The sequence below is a fragment of the Daktulosphaira vitifoliae genome, unplaced genomic scaffold, assembly GCF_025091365.1.
Source record: "Daktulosphaira vitifoliae isolate Bord-2020 unplaced genomic scaffold, ASM2509136v1 Scaffold_3, whole genome shotgun sequence".
Lineage (NCBI taxonomy): Eukaryota > Metazoa > Arthropoda > Insecta > Hemiptera > Phylloxeridae > Daktulosphaira > Daktulosphaira vitifoliae.
In genome coordinates, this window is record NW_026099574.1 from 44237822 (window position 1) to 44258080 (window position 20259).

Consider the following 20259-nt stretch of genomic DNA (forward strand, 5'->3'; position numbering starts at 1 on the left):
AAAATAATAGTTTTGAGTTAAATCTCATATTTTAAACATAAAAATAAAAATTTGTTTTAATTTTCCATTCATGAAATAAAATTTTTATAGTGTTCAATTACCTGAGCGTACTTCACCTTCATGTGGTACTGAACTATCTTTAGAAAATTGATTTTTATCAACAAACCGATCAGCAAAATCTGTATTACAAGTTGATACAGTATCAGCAAGAGCAAGTAAATGCATTTGATCTAAACTAGATAAGCCTGGTAAGTGTGTGTGAGTTAATAACCGTGACAATAGTTGTCCTTGTTTTGGACCAAAATGTGATAGTAGACATTGCTGCTTTTCTGTTACATTAGATAATCTCCGTTCACATTTTTGTGGGTTTTCAAATTCAGAACCATCATCATTTAATATATCATCTAAATTATCTTCCGATGTAGAAATATTTCCATTAAAAAGTTCGTTATAGTCTTTTCCATCTTCAGCTAACTTTAAAGCTGTACTAGCATTTTCTTTATCAGCTGCAAGAAGTGTCCATAAAGGCAAAGGTGGAATAGAAGTTATCTCAGCATAGTCTAACATTAGCTCTTCGGGAATTGCTGTAGTTGATCCCCTGGGTTCTAAAGGGCTTGTAACTAAACATTATAAATAAGTATTGATTTAAATAATAATACCTTTTTTAAAATTCATACCATTCCCAGCATAGCTCACTGATAGAGTTCTTGATCGAGACCAACCACGTTGTCTAGTGAGATTATCTTCTTCTGAATAAGAACACATTACAGCTCCTTGACGAACACTACATGTTGTTGAAATACATCTATAAATAGAAACTTTTTTTTTATATTGTAATTATTTAAAATATATTTTTTTTTACTATTACCTAACTAAATGTGCAAGAATAGCTTTCACCCATCGAATTTTACCAGAGTTTAAAAGTTCCATAAGTTGCTTTGGATGATACTGTGGAAGGACAGGACAAGCTATACGACTAGCTTCAAATAGGCCATAATCAGGCATATATGAATCCATATTACTTGTAGAATCACCATTTTGAATACCTAATTTTTTTTTCTTTGTTTCGGCAGTCAGCATATTTAAGTTAATTGAACTAACTCTTGATAAATGAGGCATTGAACTTACATTAGCCAGTCGTCTCTGTGAAGTTTCCTGGAGAGAAAATTTATTAATATTATATTGAATTTCTGACTACTGTGACTTATTTAAGCATACATGTGCTAATGTTCGAAGATCTTCGTCCCTAAGATTTCTAGTGGCTTGAATTTCATCTGACTCTTGATGCACCAATTTACAACAAGGCATTGTATTTTTTTGAGAGTCCACTACAAAGATAATTTAAATTTTTAAATATTTTTATAATTGGATGCTTAGAGAAAATAATAATATTTATTTTTAATTCAAAATTATCTTTAGAGATCTTGTAGCAAAAAACTGCATTAATTGTTGATATTTATAACCTGATATTGTTTTACTATGATGTGTTTATTTATCTATTTATTTTTCGTGTCTGTCACTACTTTCTCTCAGCTCTCACAGGACAAACTTTTTCAATGATATGTCAAAAGATTGCAAATTATGTCTAGTTGAAGACATTACACTAAAAATTGAAAATATTCCCCCTGTTCCATGTAAATGAGTGAAATTACACTAAAAAATAATTATTTTTAAAATCGGTGAATTATGATATTTTAGCTTCGATGCGAAGCTGAGAAGGTATTGGTTTTACAATGATGTGTGTTTTTTTTTTTTTTTGTGTCTGTTACCACTTTTTCTCAGCTCTCACCGAACGGATTTCTTTTAACGATATGTCAAAAGATCACAAATCGTATCTAGTTGAAAACAAAATTTATTATTTAAATAATTGGAAAAAAAATGTAATGTTGTTTAATAAAAATTATCTAACTATGGCAAATGAACTGCAAAAACACAGTAAGTCTCTCGAATTTCGGTATATCTTACCTAAAGAATCAAAGTAAATCAAATAACATTCACTCTACGTCCTAATACTTGTCCACCTATCTTAATAGACAACGTTGACAACCCAAATAGATACACCATAAGGTAATTATGAATAATTCTTAACAGACGTTTAATATAAAGACACCATATTAAAACTAAACACACAATACTTATCAATAAATACCGAAAATTAATCCATCTCTTTTCACATGAAAAACAAACTTAATACAAAAATTATAATGTGCAACTTTTTAATTAAACCTACATGGACTTATGGTATCAAAATTTGTGGTGCTATAAAAAAACATACCAATAAAATCTTAATATCTCAAATAAATTTTTTTTTAAATTGTTTCTAACTAAGAATGGGATTAGATCAAAATAAAAACCATCAATAAATAGAATTTTTCAAAAATTCTAAAATTTTTTTTTTTTTAAAAAAAAGTGAAAATTGAAAATAGCTAAAAGATAGAGCAACATTATTAGAAAAAATTGTATTTTAGCTTCGATGCGAATTAATTTTACCATGATGTGTTTTTTTTTTTTATGTCTATCGCCACTTTTTCTCAGCTCTCACCGGGCCGATTTCTTTCAACGGTACATCAAAAAATCACAAATCATAAAGACATGAATGTTGAAGACATTGCCCTTAAAAATTGAAAAAATTTCCCTTTTGAAAATGTTTCGGAACTATTACGTCTTTTAAAAAAATGATAAATTAAAATTTATATTACATACTATAAATTAAAAAAAAATTGTCCCAATGATCTATTTTCTATGTGCAAATGTCTATCGAAATTGAACAAATTTATTAAATATTTTTTCATATTGTAATCAGGATATAAATAAAAAAAATAAGAATTTAAAAATATATTAAACTAAATCTTATGTTACTTGCAATAAATTAAAATACAAATTTGTCCCAACAACTATGTACAAATTCTGCTAAAGTTAAAAACATGCTATTTTTGTGTTAAAATTTTATATTTTATTTTTTCAACTTTAAATTGCTATAGATTTTTGAAAAATAGATCAACACAAATTTTTGTCCATTATACAGGGGGTGTTTAAAAATTGAAATATACGTATAAAAATTAGAACATTTTCAACTTAACTTTTGAAAATGTTCAGGAAATACTGTGTTTTTTAAATATATGCTAAATTAATGCTTATGTTAGGTACTATAAGTTTAAAAAAAATATGTCCCAACAACCTATCATTATGTGCAAATGACCGTCGAAGTTGAGTAGATAATTAAATAATTAAATATTTAATAAATAAATTTAAATTTATTATATATTTATTCATGTATTACACTTATATATCACAAAAATTGTAATCAGAATATAAATAAGAACGTAGGAGTTCATTTTGCTTTTGGAATAATCCACTAATTGCTTAAAATTAAACATTGTCTACAGATTTGCATCAAAGCGTTTCTTATGATAGTTATTTTAATCAATGTCAGATATCATCTATACTTGTCCCGACTATGCCACATTCATACTGTACTGTGACCTCACTCAACTAATGTTGAATTTTTATTATTAATACATATTAATATTGAAATAAAAATTTTTGATTTTTTTTAGTTGCATATATTTCTTGATTTATAAGCTAATAATTACATAAATAAATATATATATATTACTAATTTTATTAATTATTATATACTGAAGGATATGAGTTTTAAATTTTTCTAATTGTTTTAATCTAAGTAGTTTGTAAAAATTATATCTGAATTTAATAATAATAATAACTTACTTGAATTTGGTTTCCATTGTGAATATACATGCATTTCGCTATCCATACCAACGACTAAAATACCATCACGAACCCAACACATCTGCATTGGTAATGGAGGTAAACTATCAGCAGTTGTAAGATCAATTTTTCTCAGTTTCATCCATCTAAACGATAATGAATTACCAAATTAAATATTATTAGAAAAGTAATTTCAAGTATAAAAAAATAATAACAATAATAATTTACACATACCTTATTTCATCAACAAAACTAGGTGAAACTAATGAAGATGCTTTACGTAAAATAGGACGATTAACTGATTGAGATTCTTTCATTGCTTTCATGTTAGCTTGTGCTAAATCACTTGATACTGGTGTAAACAACATGATCTAAAAAAATGAAAACTCTAATTTGAGCTTCTAAAAATATTTTCAATTATATAAAATAAAATTTCAAAAACAATCATCAAGTTCGTGGTATACTTCATGTAATTATGTAATTATCAATGCATACAATTATTACAGACTTTATTTATTTTCTACATGATACATTTGAACTATGAGCAAACATCTTAAAAAATTATTCCAATACAGAAAATATAGTTTATTATTACTGTTATAAAACAATTATTTATGCTGTGTAAATTTTATTTAGCAGTTGTTCCAGTTTTATACATATTATTATGCATTATGTTAACTATATATGACATACTTTAATTTTTACTATAAAAGGATTTGCCAATTTTAAATAAATAAATAAAAGAAATGAAAATACTACTTAATTCATTATTATTTCAAAAATAAAATTTGTTACTGAATACACAACTTAAAAAGGTATAAATACCTTGCTACCAACTGCAACAGTTAATATATGAGAACCATCCTCTTTAGATACCCAATCTAATTGAACTATATGTTTTTGAGTTAAGGGACATGTATTTCCATTTTCAATTATAGATTTCCTTAACGACTGTAAAGTACTAAAACTTGGGACTGCCAATAAACCTAATAAAAAGTTAAATTATTTTTTATTATGAAATTATTAAATTTTATAATTAATAACCATGACTGCTTTTGACTAAGTTTGTATCATTTTCTCCATTTCTACCATTATTTCTACTACTAGTTCCATCCAAGTCTTCTGATGATAAAGCTTTTAACACTGTAGACTGTAATTTATGTTTTTTGGATGATAATATAGTTTGATCGTGTAGATAAGTCATGTCTACACTGGGATCTATATGCAGTTTAGGTAAATGAATGTTTTTCATGTGTATAGTATCTTCAAGTAACCACTCTGATCCGCCAGTACTTTCACATTCATAAATAGCCACGCATAAGTTTACATATCTCGACTCTGGATCTTTTTTCGATGGTCTAGTAAATGATTTACCATATTTATAAGCACAAGCAATACGGCCACTATAAGCTGCACTAATATTTAAAGGTTGGCCTTAAAAAAATATAAATATATATTAATTTAATACAAAAAAAACATAAGTTTTATTATATAATACCTGATATTTCGATAATAGATTTACGATCTTTTTTAAGCATTTCCCATTCCACCCATTGATAGCTAACATTGTTTTTAGTTTTCGTAATTTTACACTTCCAAAAACGTATTGTGCTATCTGAACATGCTGTAACAAATACATATGGAGCAAAACAAGCTGGATAAATAGACGCAGAGCTTAAATGGCCACCAGCAGGTGAAGCATGAATTACATCTACTCCTTCTGGTAAATTGAGTTCTTGTGTACAAATCTAAATATTTAAAGATAGCAATATACAAATTTATTTAAAAAATTTAAAAAACAAAACAATTCATTAAATTTTTACTTTTGTAGTTGATATAGATACATGAGGAGCAAATGCAGAAAATGTAGGGTGATTAGTTTCTTCGCCACTTAAATGAGCTGTACCCAATTTTCCTGAATTATCAATTTCATCATCATCTTGTACTAACTGACTATCTGGTACATACATCATACTTTCACTTAAAGCAGCTAAAATATAAAATAGTAAGCTAAATTAACAAATAGTTATTGAGATAAAATATTATTTATTTTATAATGTAGTTATTTAAAATTTAAGTAATTTACAATTATTTTCTTGCTGTGATGCAATTATTAAACGCCACATATGAACGGTTGTTCCATGAACAGTGCGTTCCAATACTACTAAATAAAATGGTTCTTCAAAATCTTCATCAGGCTCTTCATTTTCTAAAGTCCCTATTGCATCTACTAAACCTCTACCAGTTGAACGTTCTCCAGTCATTAGCTGTTCTTGAAATACATGTAAAAATTGAGTATTTTGCCAATCCTGGAACAAAGAAAAAATGTATGTTTTTTTTTTTTATGTAAAATATAAAGTAGTGAATTTTGTTACATGAGTTGCATCAGATATTGCGTCAAGTTGAATAATACACCCTGGTCTAGATGTAGATTGTTGAGATACAATTTTTATTCTATCATGTAATGAATTATGCTTCAATTCAGTTTCTGATGAAACGTCAGTTGACAAACTCATCATGGAATCCTAAGTAAAAATTTTTCATAAATTTAATCAATAAAATATACAGTAGGGTAGGGAAGTGAAACACATGATTTATAAATAACTTTAAAAAACCAACAATCAATTATTTAGCAAATTTTTTTATATTCTCTAAAAATATGAGAAAAAGTACTACATATTGCTAATTTTTCATTGAAAATGGAGAAACACCACTCATCAAGGCACCTTTGAAAATGGGACATGATAAAATAAAATTTTCACTCACTTTCAACATTCTGTTGAACATTTTAATAATTTATGATAACTAAATACTTGAGTATAAAGAACATAACTTGAAATTCATAGATCCTAAAATCCCTAGGTAGCTTAAAAAAAGTTAAAATAACTTTTATATGAATAATATTGTAATATATGTTTTAATGACAATAATTAAACCTTATACTACTAATATAAGGATAATATATATATTTTTTTAATGCTATGTGGGCCAACAACAGGTTTTTTTATAGCTATTTTAAAATTATTTATTTCACTGGCCTGTACTATATAACATTGTTTGTTGTAAAGTAAACACATACAGCAGCCATTCGGCTTCTGTGTTCTGAGCTAGATACTTCAGCTAATAATGTTCTAGCATCTATAACAGCTTGATAAACTCTTAAACATTCTCCATCTGAAGCTACAAAGCAGGCACTAGGAGAATTTGACAATGTACCCAGAGTAGTGCTAAACATGAAATTATTGATATAACAGTGGATTGAAGCATACTTTTATTTTAACTTTAAAAATTCAAATACCTAGGCAATAAAGTTGGTATCCATGCAACATTAGAAAATGCTGATATTTGAAGAGAATTAATACGAGCAAGCTCTGAAACACCACCAGATTTTGAAAGTGGTCCTACTGCATCTACTCGCCAAAGTATTAACTCACTGCAAAATCCCTAGAAGAAAAATATGTTGTTTCACACTCATTTTACTTAATAAAACAATACTACTTACTGTAGGTGGTTGAGCTATTGGAGGATAAAGAGACATTGGTGAAACGGGAGTTTCTTGATCAGGTAAATTATGATGAGAAGTAGTTAATAACAAAGGTAAAACTGGGTGACAAGTTACATCATTGACACGGAAACGATGACCTGAAGCTCGAGAAGCATGACCAATACTTAAAACTTGTGAAAATTTGGATTTATCAGCAAATGTAAGTTGCCATAAATTTAGGGTTCCATTTGTATGTTTAGTAACCATCGATAAAGTAGGACAAGGTGGAGCAGATATTATATCATTGAATGTTCCAGAGTCTTCTCCAGTAGATGGTGTAGTTCTTCCTTGTTTTCCATTTTCGGTCAATAATGATGGCTCATCATTTTGATTATGTAAGTCATTATTATCACCTATTGAATCACTATCTTCTTCTAGAACTCTAGGAAGACTTGATTCACCATATTCACCATTAGCTGCTTTATAAAATTAATAATAACCATTAAAACAGTAGAATTTTTAAACATTTTATTTTGTCAATATGATTTTTACCAACCATGAGCATCACTCGGGGATCTACTAGGTGCAGCAGCAGCAGTTTTAACAACATCTCTGAAAGCTAGTTGCAAACTTGATCCAGATGTGTGATAAAGACATACATTGTGTGACATAGTTGTTGCATCTCCAAGAGGAAAAGCATTTGGTATTCTAGTTGAAAAAGAAACTTGTGCTTGTCGAAATGAACCAGGGTGATATTCATCTAGCCAGTCAACAACCCAAATTAAGTAACTTCCATCAATAGGATGAACAGCAAACAATAAATCTGGACTATGATGCCAATCTCTTAGAAGACACTCAATTTTATTATCCAAAGAATCAGTAGCCATATGATTTATGTCAGTTGTAAAAGAGTTTACAGATGTCGTATTGCTATAAAAAATTAATTTAAGATAAATATATATAAAGACAAAATTTTATATAGTTATAACAATTTAGTTTTACTAAAATGTTACCTTAGAGTTGGATGGCTTGATGGATAGCTATGTTCATCACTAACACTTTCTTCCTGTGACACTCCTTTACCAAGTTTGTTATGTCGACGTCTTGCATCATTATATTCAACATCATGATGTTCAGACATCACATAATTATCATTTATGAGTATATCATCTTTTTCTACTACTTTTTTAGTAAGCTCCTAAGTAATAATTCATTTTTATAATACAGTAATGTAATAAGATTATTAATTTAAAAGTGTAATTAAAAAAACATACATTTAAAATTGCTTCAGCTTGAAGTGAAAAATGCATCTCTTTATTATTGAGCCAATGCAAAACAAAGTTTGGCTCTCTTTCAGGATCAGTAGTTGACAAACTAGGTACTAATGGAATATCTAATAACAATAAATATTAAAAATAATAGTTAGTAGTCAAACATTATTTCAAAAACATATAGAGGATAAGTATTGATTGATATCCGAAAGTGATTAAAATCACCGTCATAAAACATTTTGATGCATATTAGAATATATTAAAAAAAAGTTTAACATATGTACATAAAATTACATTATTGTCGATTTCATAGGTTGATTACTCATAAAAGACGAGTTATTGAAACATCTTTTTTCAAACCTCAAATTTTATTTATCTCTAAATAGTGTAGATAATCCATTGGTATGCGTATATTTTTTTAAACATTATAAAAAATTAAAAAAAAAAAATTGATATCACAGAACATTGATTAATGGTTGGATATTCAATAAAAAACATATTGTTAGCAAAACATTTTTTTGAAGTATTATCAATAAAAATTTTGCAATCCGTTCAGTTTTCAAAAAGTTATTGAAATATAAAGTAAAAATATAAATATCAACATTAATTGTTTTCATAAAAACTAACTTTTTGGGCGCATTTCTCTTTATTACTCTTTTATTTAGACTGGGAGAATCTTTAAAAATAATGGCACAGATAGTTTTAACTAGATATATTTTGTGCCCTTTTAGCGTATTGTAAAACAAAATTGGTTTGGTAGAAGTAAAAGTAATGACTATAAAGACACAATAAAAAAAAAAAAAATCACGGTTAAGTGAAATAAATAACTTCTCTGCTATACATTAACTAATATGTATATATATAATTAAAAGAACTGAAAAAAAAAATTCTGAATAAAATGTTGATTTTATAAGTAATTAGGTGTTTTAAATAACAAAATCAACCCATATTAAAACACAATTGCTTAAACCATAGTAATGTATAAATTAGCCACATAGATACATAAATGTATATTTATTTATTTTTTATTGAAATGTATGTTATTTAACCCATACAATAATTTTTACAATATATATACCTGTTTCTGCATTTATACTGGCAGCTAAATGAAAGTGAAGCCCAGGAATAATACCTGTACCATGGAAACCATAACTATGGAAATCATGTACACTAAATGTAGAAGGCAATGTTGGTATTGTTGAACTTGTACTTCCTGCTAATCCTGTACCAATTTCCCCTTGGTGTTTGGCATGTCTACGAATGTGAAAACAAGCTCTAGAAAAAAAAGAATTTTAACAAAAAAGTTCAAAACATTTTGTTTTAACTACAATGAATATAATTACTTCATATGTTTAAGACGTTGAAGAAGTCTATGCTTATGTCTATGAGTTCTAAACCTAGGATTGTGGGCAGCTAGTGGATCAAAATGACTCATATTTACTAGACCATCATCTGGTAAAACAGTTTCTGACCAAAGACGACAAATATTATCTCTACATGATGTTACTAACATGTTTGACACAGAACCTCTAAAAATATACATAAATGTTATGAGAAAAATTATTTTTTAGTCATTTTTGTAATAATTAAAGTTTACTTTGGCATATATTTGCTAGTTTTTCTCCAAGAAAGTTGAGTTACTGCTCGTGGGTGAGCTATATATACAAAACCATAATTTGGTTCACCAAAATTAGAAATGGCACTCATAGAATAATTTTGATCTACACTTTTTGATGGAAAAAGTACTAAAAAAAATAAATAAATAATGTTATATATTTCAAATTATTTTGTAAAATTATATGATTTATAATTTATGTTGTAATTAACAATATGAAATACAAAATTATACAATTTTTAATTAAATATTAATGAACTAACATTGTTTATTTTCAAACCAAATTTTGACTAGCCTATCATCTTTGCCAGCTGTGGCAAATAAAGTTCCATCAGGAGAAAATGCAATATGAACAACTGGTGTAGCTGTTTCTTTTTGCCACACACATTCCCAACCTCGTATACCATTACAATCAGAGGCCGTAGTTGATATAGGTATTGCTTCTTCGCCAATTTCAAAGGTAACTCCATCACTTGTCATTCCTAACAATTAGCAATAAAAATAGTTTTAAGTATACATTAATACCAATGACACAAGTCTATAAGTCTATTGAATCTAAATACATATTTAAATATATTAAAATTCAAAAATAAAAATTACCAGTATGTTCATCTAATGGTCCATCAGGAAGTTGTTGATGCCATAGTTGTAAAATTATACCTCCTGTTAATAGACGAGTACCTTCTAAATTCCAGGATAAACAACTAATTCGACATGCAGTTTGCCAACTAGCTGTTTCTACCCATTTATAGTCCAATTGCTATATTTAAAACACCATTAAAAACTTAACTATAGTTATTAATAAAAATTATTTTAGTTATTCAGTTTACAAATAAATATACAGTAAAAGAAATTAAAACATTATATGGTACTGATAAAAATTGTTACAAATGTAAAAGTATTTAATAATTTTTCTTTTCATTTCAATTGGTGGTTCAATTAAAAAATATAATATCTGCTACATAAATTATGTTTGATTATTATGAATGATTTATTTATAACTAATAACATCAGATTCAAGATGAATTTTAAACCCAATAGCATATTTAACAATATTAATAATTTTGAAAAACATACATGAGGTGAATTTTTGCAAACTAGTGGTGTAGGTTCAAACACGCATATCTGATTATCATACGCTGCCGCTATTTTGCCAGTATCAGTAGAACAATCAAGGCAACTAATGCGTATATAATTATGAATTGCACCAGGTATAATTTGTACTCGTTCGAAGGTGCTGGCTAAAATAACAATATTGCACCCGGCAGCATAAGCCTAATGAAAAATATGTTTAATTAAAATTTACTAGCAAGAATTATAATTTTCAAACTTACTGTAAAAGGCACGCCTTCTACACTACCAACAGCAAAGCAACGATCACCTGCATTACAGGCACCGCTCAAAATTTGATGGCAATTCATAACTTTTAAATTTCAATTGTTAGGCATAGTCAATTTATAACTTTTAGTGGGTCATTCAAAATACCTATTTTTCCATGTTAGCCGCCCTGCTGTAATCATTACATTACTGATGATTATCCTACAATAAATCTTTATTTAACGTTCAAAAGTGCAAAATGTGATCGAGTTGACGCTTATAAAGTTAACAATCACAATAAACTTTTCATTATAATACAAATTACACTCACGAAAAAATTCTTGATAAATATTCGATAAATTGATAAAGATTCTTGTCGTAGATAGTTATGGTAACGTATTTTTATATTCAACATTAGGTGAGATTTTATATGCATACACACACAATCACACATATACATACGGCCCTTCAGTGTTACCACGGGCGGTGACGCGTGCGTGTTGGGTGGCCTGTTCAGCAAATTTCAGGCCAAAATTAAAAATATTTCGTTGATCTCGTCAAATATTCTATTCAGCAGTACATAACGCTTTACACCAGGATTCGAATTATCATTGTTTCTATAAGTTACAAATATTTTCTAATATTATGTATGACTTATACGTGAGATACTTATGTAAGTATACAAATATTTTTACTGATATTGTAAGTTATTTTAAATATTTTTGGATTGTTAAGATTAATTATATTTATAACTATAAATATAGAAGAGAAAAAATAATTTAAGGCATTACTAATTATTACACAGTTATATTTAATAATTTATTTTAAAGATGTCTAATTGATTGTAATAGTGATGGACAGCGTGGTTGGTAATGCTCAGTTAAAAATCCGTGGCAAATAACGTCACAATCGTTTTGTGAAAATATTTGCATGTCGAATTATTGAATTCTAGTCTGTCGCCTTGCCACTAAATTTCATGTCCAATACCATCATTGTTTTTTTGTTTATCAACTTGTATTTTAAAGAAACGTATATTTCTTTGAGTACTCTATTCTTAGTTTTTTAGTATGAATTACTAAAAACTTCTTTGATTTTTTTTGTATTTTAAATTTAAAGATAAACTTTGCAAATTTATTTATTTTATTTAAGTATTGTTATACTAAAATACTTTAAGGGGGAATAAAATAAAATTTAATTCCTACAAATATTTTATTCTATTTACCTTTACGCAATACATACAGTCATAAAAGGAAATCGAGGAGGATTAAGGAAATTTAGCCCCCCCCCTAGAATATTTATGCATAGAATAAATTTATGTACTGTTTGATTATTGAAAATTGAATATTATTTAAAACATTTTTTTAATTAAAAATAATATAAAATTTATTATATTCATTGAATATTACTATAACTCAGTCACAATAATAAGACAACATCAAATTTGTATTATGCGATATTTGTAGCAAATTGCGGTCGTTGGCAATCTGATAGATAGTAGCATTTTATTACTTTAATTGTTTTTTTTTTTTACATCAATTGATTTTCTACCAAAATATCTTATTTGCTACCCTATAGTACGCGTATGCTTGTTTCACACTTATCATCAAAGACTAACATCACTAGCGACCTTTTTAATATATATAAATAGGATAAGCACTATGAAAAGTAGAATGTATTCGCGAGCAGCTCTGGTGATTAATTCTAGCCCCTCTGAAACGTTGGCAAATTTCCGCAAATATATACAGTAAACATGATTAATGTAACACTGAGTAACCAAAATGGAAAAAATTGTAACCTTCAAATTAAATATAAAAACATTACCTTACCACTAACGTAATATTTTTTAAATACTAGTGTATCAAAAATATACATAATAATAATAACCCATCTATTATTATTTTGTTAGTATTTTATAGGAACCAAAAATGATAACACATTTAAAGTAAAATTTCGTAGGTCGTTCCAATACATGACAGATTATCATATGAATACCGCTAATTTTATACCTGCGATTTACAGTAATGTTGAATTCGATACCTAGATATTATTCTTGAAGCTAGTTTTACGTGTATACGTTATTTTGAGGTCAAGCATTAAATTATTTATTGAAAAGTAAGATTTATTTAAAATGTTTATAGGTAGAAGTTGGATTATTAATAATTTAATTGGACATTAAATTACAAATAAAATAGAAAAAACTATTTCACTAATTTTTCTGACATATTTTTATTTTGCACATGCTTATTACTTCAGCAAATTTTACGTGAGTGGTTTTTTTAGTGATGTTACGAATCCCAATTTTTGAAATCAAACTGAACTTTCAACTTTATATTTGAACTTAAACCAAACATTAATATTGATCATTTTCAGAAAAAACATTTTCTATATCATTTGTTAACAAATTTTACACATTACTTTATTATACTAATTTGATTTAAAATAAAACCTATTTACAAAGGGAAAGTGGATATTCTTGAATTTTATTTAAATATCTAATAAAAATAAACTATTCACATCAATCAAATTTAATAAAAATATTTTATGATATAATAAATTTGTATTAAAACGTTAGTATTTAGAATAAATCCTCAAGTTTTGTATAAATTGCATGATTTAGATTCATTAATAATTTTTTTAGGTTAGATATGGATTTATAAAAGTAATCACAGATATGGTTATGAATACCATTATGTTGCCCCTAGTTTCTGTATTGTTGTTTTATACGCTCTGTTAAAAATAAAACAATAAATTAAAATTTAGATGCTAGCTAATGAAAGATGTACCTTTTTATAACAATAAATTTTGCATTTATGATATTGCGAATATTACGTTTGTACTTATGGGGGATAGATCTCCCATATCAAAAATAAATACATGTACATAGTGAAAATATATTTTGGAGGGATAGCAATACTTTTTTAATACATATTATCCTCCCACCCTAGACAAAATCTTGTAGTCTATATTCCTATAACTTATCTATTATTCTAAGTGTTAAAATGAAGTTGTAAAGATATCACTACTAATTATTAGTTTGTCTATGTTAACATTCAAAATCACTATTTTTAATAAATGGTAGGTTTTAACTAATTTATAATGGATTGAAAATAGAAACGATGTCATATAATATAGTTTATATCAAGATAGTAAAATTGTGACTATTATTTATTAGATTAGTTTATGGTGAATAATAATGACAACTTATAAAATGTTTAATGCAATGACATTAAATAGAATGTTGATGTTTGCTGATGGGCATAATTATTGAGCTAATTTATACTACTTAGTCAAAAAAAAAAATAATCATTTATTAAATCAACTTCAAATAATTACCTAATTTCATAAAAATAATGATTAACACATACTTAGCTGGTATTAACAATTAATAGACATTCGATTTATTCCTTCGTAAATTTACTAGTTGTATGATTTGTGGTAGTTCCTAAATATTTCCGTTTCAACGCTTAAATTAGTAATAGGCATTTTCGAATGCCTATTACTATGGAATAATTTTTTATGCAACTCAATAATTTATTTTTATAATTAACTATCAAACATATAAAAACTATCGAATAATCCAACGCTATTCGAATATTTTTACTATTGTACAGTTCAATAGTTACTATTGAATATAAAATCAAAATTTCCCATCACTACCTTTAATTTATAAAATTAAATTTATATAATTCTACAATCACGGCCTCATTTTGAGGAAAACATTGGGTACATGCGCCCTGGATAACAAGTTTGGAAATGGCATTGAAAAAATGTTCACCTTGAAGTTACCGCTTGCACGTGTAAATTCATGAATTAAATACATTTTTTCGTAAAAAATTGGTACAATACTATATCACTAGAGCAGAATTCCTAAATGTTATCCTAATCATTTGTTTTTCGGTATAATTTATTTATTTATTTATTTCCGCGGACAAATGTCCAATTTACAATAATTTAATAATAACAATATATATATAATTCAATACAATATAATACAATTCAAATTATAAAATATTATAGTATTATAAAATTATAAAGGTATATAAATTAAATCATTCTTTTGAGTGCAGTAATTATTAATTTTGAAATTTAATTGGCCTAATATGTAAGAGTCGTTAATCTCATTGTTCAATAATTTGGAACTAATAATAATAATATAAATAATGTAAAATGAATAATATAAATCTAAGATAGAATAAAATACAAAAATTAAAAACAAATAGTGTATAACAAATATTTATCATACATTTTTTTATAATCTGTTAACACATCAAAAATACTTTTCATCCTTTATAAAAATGGAAGAAATCAAGTAAAATCAAAAACTGGTTTTTGAATGTGCCTACTATGTGTATGTATTGCACTGACGGGAGGTCTTTCAACATGATTTGGTTGGGTTGAATTGTTTCTAGATTTATTGTCATTAATTACATTATCTGTGATAATTTTATGCAAACTAAGGATAACGTTGAATTTACGTACACTTAACCGCTGCATATAAAACGAAAAAACACTTTAATATGACTTTAATAAAATTGGATAAATTATTAAAACTTGAATAGTTTTATTTTGCATTAATGATGGCTTACAACATCACATTGACTATTTTGGAATTAAAAGTATATGAAATATCTGTTTAAAATAAATTATTCTACAGGATGAAGTTAAGTTATTGTAAATATATTTTTTAAACAAATTCACAAGTTTTTATTTCAAAATTACATCTAATTTAATTACAACACATATATGTATCAATATTTTTTAATTAAAAAAAAATCTATTAAACATTTTAAAAGAATAAAATTTTACAATTAATCCATTCGTTCACATTTACCCCGCGTCGTCTTAAATATATAATTACTATTATGGTATTACATGCCGGTAAAATATAATTTTCGAATTCAATTTTTATTATTTAATGTACACTCTTATATCAAAACTAAAACTGGATATTATTTTTTTTCTTAAAATTAGACTCGTATGTTTTCTTAAAAAAATAAAATAAAATAATAGTAATAAACATAAGGCTTATACATTTTTTTTACGAAATCAATTATATTAATTTAAACCTATAGATACTTGCATATTATTTTTTTAGGCTTTAATTAGTATAGTATAGTTTTAATAAAACCATTAGGTTGTAAAAGTATAACAACCCTGTATTCATAAGGCCTAAACTATATAATATTAAATAGTTTGAATTATCATAAGCGTTTTTCATGAATAATGGTAAACATGATTTTTATAAATCACTAGATCATATTAGACGACTTGAAATAAGCTTCTAGTGTAATATTAAATTATGAAATTTAAACATATAAAAGCACATTTGCCACTGTTTTTTGAAATTGATGTTGTTTTACACATTGTGATCCTAAGCTCACACATCTTCATTTCGGAAGTATATGTATTTATAAATTTTGTTTGAGACATTTCGAATGGTCACAAGTTTGTGCAACTTTGTCGCAATAACGTAAAGCCGAGTAGAAATATTTAAAATTATAGGAAGAGTAAATCCCTTTACCCTTATAGAAATAACACTTTACTAAACTTTTAAGTCGATTGATAAAAAATTGTATTATTTTAGTATAAAAATATAATTGAAATAGTTCAAAACATCAAATATCCTTTTTGGAAAATATTTTTGGTTGTTGATGTTGCTGATGAACGCTATAATTGAATTAAAAAATATGTCCCACGAAGCCGGTTGTATTTTAGGTCCTGCTATTAATAATGAACATATTACGTTTTTATTGCTTATTTATTCTATCATTTGATTGAATTACTTTTGGTACTAATCGAGCACAGCTAGAAAAATATTTTTTCACTATAGAACCTGATCAACAATTTTTAACGCACTTAAAGAATATTTGTTTACGTAAGAATCTCTACAATTAAAGAATCTCATGTGTGTTATTTTATTTATGTAATAATTATAGTACTTCTATAGAATTTTTGGTGAATTTAGTTGAACAATTTCAAAAAAATAATTGTAAAATTATAGAAATTATAATCTCAGAAGTGGAGATTGGATAATTTTTCTTATTTAAACCTCTTTACCGGTAAAAATTCTGAGATGTAACTGTGTGTAAGTATATAATGTGATTATTATAGTCAATTGAAATTACCCATAAAATTATGAACAATACGGCGCTCTTGGATAAAAATTTCAATTTTTTATATATTTTTTTAGTCGTGACTCTAAATGCAATTGCACTTGAGCACCCTGGATTAAACCACCACTACATAGAATATAGTAAAAAAAAAAGTCAAATTCTACAATAGCTATACAAATTTATATAATAATACATACAATATTCATAAATTGATGAATTATATATTTAAAACATATACATTATTTAAGACCCATAAAATATATTTTTTATATTCTTGTTTAATAATTTATATAGTTTTCTTATTAAATTTAGCGTTTTTTTCAACCATAATTGCAATCTGAGAACATGCCAAAATAGAAATTTACTAGGCTATCAGATAATGATGAAAATTAAAAATGTCTTTTTATTCTTTGTAAAAACATTTATCATTGAAAGCCTTCTATTAAGTACCTTCCAAAATTCAATATAAGATGTTTTAAACAGTTTTTCTCAATTATTTGCCTCAATATAGCTGAGTCTCTCCAACAGAATTATATCACTGGACTAGTCCAATTTTGTGAATTAAATTCATTCGTTTATATGGTGTGTGTCTATAGAGAGTGTACACGTATAAATTATGTACTTAATAAAAATACATGGTAATGTAATGAATGCAAGGAATAAAAAATTGTCCCCATGTTAGAAATCATCACGTACATAAAATGGTATTGGTGGGGTGTCGAACGGGTGGCCGGTAATCGGCGCCGGTTCAACTTCGTTCATTCTTGCTTCACGCGCCGCAGTTCAAAATTACAGTGCGAATCTGTATTTTCTTATTTCTTGTGCGTTGGTTTGTGTCGAATAATTTTTAAATATTTATCGATGCCAGTGAAATTTATAATAACTGTGTTTTTTTCTACTGTGTAAAATATTGAGTTTAATTATTTTATTTGTAGTGACTGTGTTTTATTTATGTATATGTATATTTTTTTGTAAAAGTTTGAACCTTTTTTTATTTAGAAAATGTTAAACCTATAAATGTGAGTATTATACAATAATTTTATTTATTATAAATAATGTTAAGACAGTATAAATACTTATTGTAAACAGAATACAAAACAATGAATTGTTTGATAATAATAATTATTTGAATTTATCCAAAAAAAAAATTGTATTCGACTCGTGTTCCATTCTTTACATATTTAAAGAAAATTAAAGTTATCACTAATTTTGAATGAAAAAAATTTTAATTTAACAATAACATATTAAAAAGTAGTATTTTTTAGTACATTTTTATTTTTAACTATTCAAATAATTTATATTATCAAAATTTTTTATGCATTTTTTCAATAGAGCAATGGGGGCCGCTATGTTTAACGTATTCCGGTTTGAAAAGTTGATATTAAATCCTTTTTTTTTTTTTTTACTAATCGTTTCTTTTTATATAATGCAGAATAATATTTGTAGTGATACAAATATTTTTTGAAGCGAGCTGGGCCACCATAATTATTGTGCCTCCTGGGCCGTTAGCTTCTTAGTCCGCCTTTGCTTAGATATTTTATATTTAGGGCAAAAATTCTACCTATTATCCACCAGGTCGAATTACTTATATATCCCAGTAGGTATAGACGCCAGTCGTCAAGAGGTAGTAGCAAACATCATCAGCAGGTAGACCTTTAAGAAGCCATTACTAGGAAGACACTCATGGTAACAAATAATATCGATACAATCAAATGCGAAAATATTGTTGTGGAAATTGAATTGAATTTCTAAAGAATTTGATTTTGTTGATGATTTATAAATTATTCGAAGATGTGAGCTTTTGATCGTAATGTTATACATAATAATAATACTATTATTATTGTTGATTCGATACATACTTCTACAAGATTTTTAAATGAATTACGCTATTTTACATAGTATTCAAGTTTTTAAATTAAATAAATTCGATTCATATGTATTGATTTATAGAAGAAGAGAGAGTTAAAAGTTAATCACCCAATCATCTACAAATAAAATAAAACTAACTTATAATATTACTAGTTTTAAAAAAAAACATAAACAAAGTAGAATCTATGATTTTTTGTTAATTTAATGTTACAATATAAAAACTATATTTTTCAAGTAAACTAAACTAAGATATACCATCTAAACAAATATAGCTATCGACATTTTCACTCCCCTCCTATAAAAAGAGTCTGAAGATTTTTAATGTAACCAAATATTTTATTATAAAAACGAGTTTGGGAAATACTTTGAGTTTACCGTTGCTTATTTAACAATCAAGAGTATTAATTGTTTATAATGATTTTATTGGAGAAAGCCACTGCAATACAATAATTGTTTAAATCTGTAAATAATCTTTACAAAAAAATCCTACTAAAAAAACAACATTTTTTTAATTTTATTGTATTAAAGTTAAAGACAAATTAGGTATAAAAATATTTTTATACCATTTTTCAATAGTTAAAAAAAAATAATAACGTATTAAAATCTCAAATATAGAGCTAACGTGTATATTATTTTAACGAAAGACGCCTGAATACATTTTATTTATCTTTAAGAAACAGAAAAATTATATTTATTTAATTGTTTTAGTTGAAAATGTCTTACAATATAGATCATGATTCATTATAACTAAAAATAAAATAAATACGATATCATGGGTACGGAAATATATATAATGTAGAAGAATTTTAATTACGGAAAATGTAAAAAAATATATTATACTAGTGAAGCTAAGGAGTTTTA

The 20259-nt window shown here is 26.2% G+C and overlaps 2 protein-coding genes across 7 annotated transcripts in view; one reads left to right on the plus strand and one right to left on the minus strand.

The window, feature by feature from the left end:
• LOC126900645 (dmX-like protein 2) overlaps positions 1 to 11814 on the minus strand; it is a 28884-nt gene extending 17070 nt beyond the window's left edge. For 4 of the 5 annotated variants that reach the window (XM_050676507.1, XM_050676505.1, XM_050676506.1 and 1 more), the window contains exons 1-25: positions 11434 to 11814; positions 11177 to 11374; positions 10700 to 10859; positions 10363 to 10581; positions 10082 to 10229; positions 9828 to 10013; positions 9563 to 9759; positions 8488 to 8606; positions 8227 to 8411; positions 7770 to 8143; positions 7232 to 7692; positions 7028 to 7173; positions 6809 to 6956; positions 6105 to 6254; positions 5816 to 6038; positions 5553 to 5719; positions 5228 to 5477; positions 4774 to 5163; positions 4555 to 4715; positions 3964 to 4100; positions 3730 to 3875; positions 1219 to 1328; positions 869 to 1155; positions 678 to 805; positions 102 to 620 (exon numbers count right to left, since the gene is read on the minus strand). In XM_050676507.1, the coding sequence (XP_050532464.1) occupies positions 102 to 620; positions 678 to 805; positions 869 to 1155; positions 1219 to 1328; positions 3730 to 3875; positions 3964 to 4100; positions 4555 to 4715; positions 4774 to 5163; positions 5228 to 5477; positions 5553 to 5719; positions 5816 to 6038; positions 6105 to 6254; positions 6809 to 6956; positions 7028 to 7173; positions 7232 to 7692; positions 7770 to 8143; positions 8227 to 8411; positions 8488 to 8606; positions 9563 to 9759; positions 9828 to 10013; positions 10082 to 10229; positions 10363 to 10581; positions 10700 to 10859; positions 11177 to 11374; positions 11434 to 11520 (5296 nt within the window). In that variant the 5' untranslated portion in view covers positions 11521 to 11814. The remainder of the gene's footprint in view (positions 1 to 101; positions 621 to 677; positions 806 to 868; positions 1156 to 1218; positions 1329 to 3729; positions 3876 to 3963; positions 4101 to 4554; positions 4716 to 4773; positions 5164 to 5227; positions 5478 to 5552; positions 5720 to 5815; positions 6039 to 6104; positions 6255 to 6808; positions 6957 to 7027; positions 7174 to 7231; positions 7693 to 7769; positions 8144 to 8226; positions 8412 to 8487; positions 8607 to 9562; positions 9760 to 9827; positions 10014 to 10081; positions 10230 to 10362; positions 10582 to 10699; positions 10860 to 11176; positions 11375 to 11433) is intronic. The other variant, XM_050676504.1, reaches the window with a different exon arrangement.
• Positions 11815 to 12070: 256 nt separating this feature from the next.
• The window catches only part of LOC126900660 (uncharacterized), a 55270-nt gene continuing 47081 nt past the window's right edge, over positions 12071 to 20259 (plus strand). Inside the window, exon 1 of one of the 2 annotated variants that reach the window (XM_050676542.1) lies at positions 12071 to 12089. The gene's annotated coding sequence lies outside the window, so the exon portion shown is untranslated. Of the gene's footprint in view, positions 12090 to 18304; positions 18549 to 20259 lie in introns of those variants that run through there. The other variant, XM_050676540.1, reaches the window with a different exon arrangement.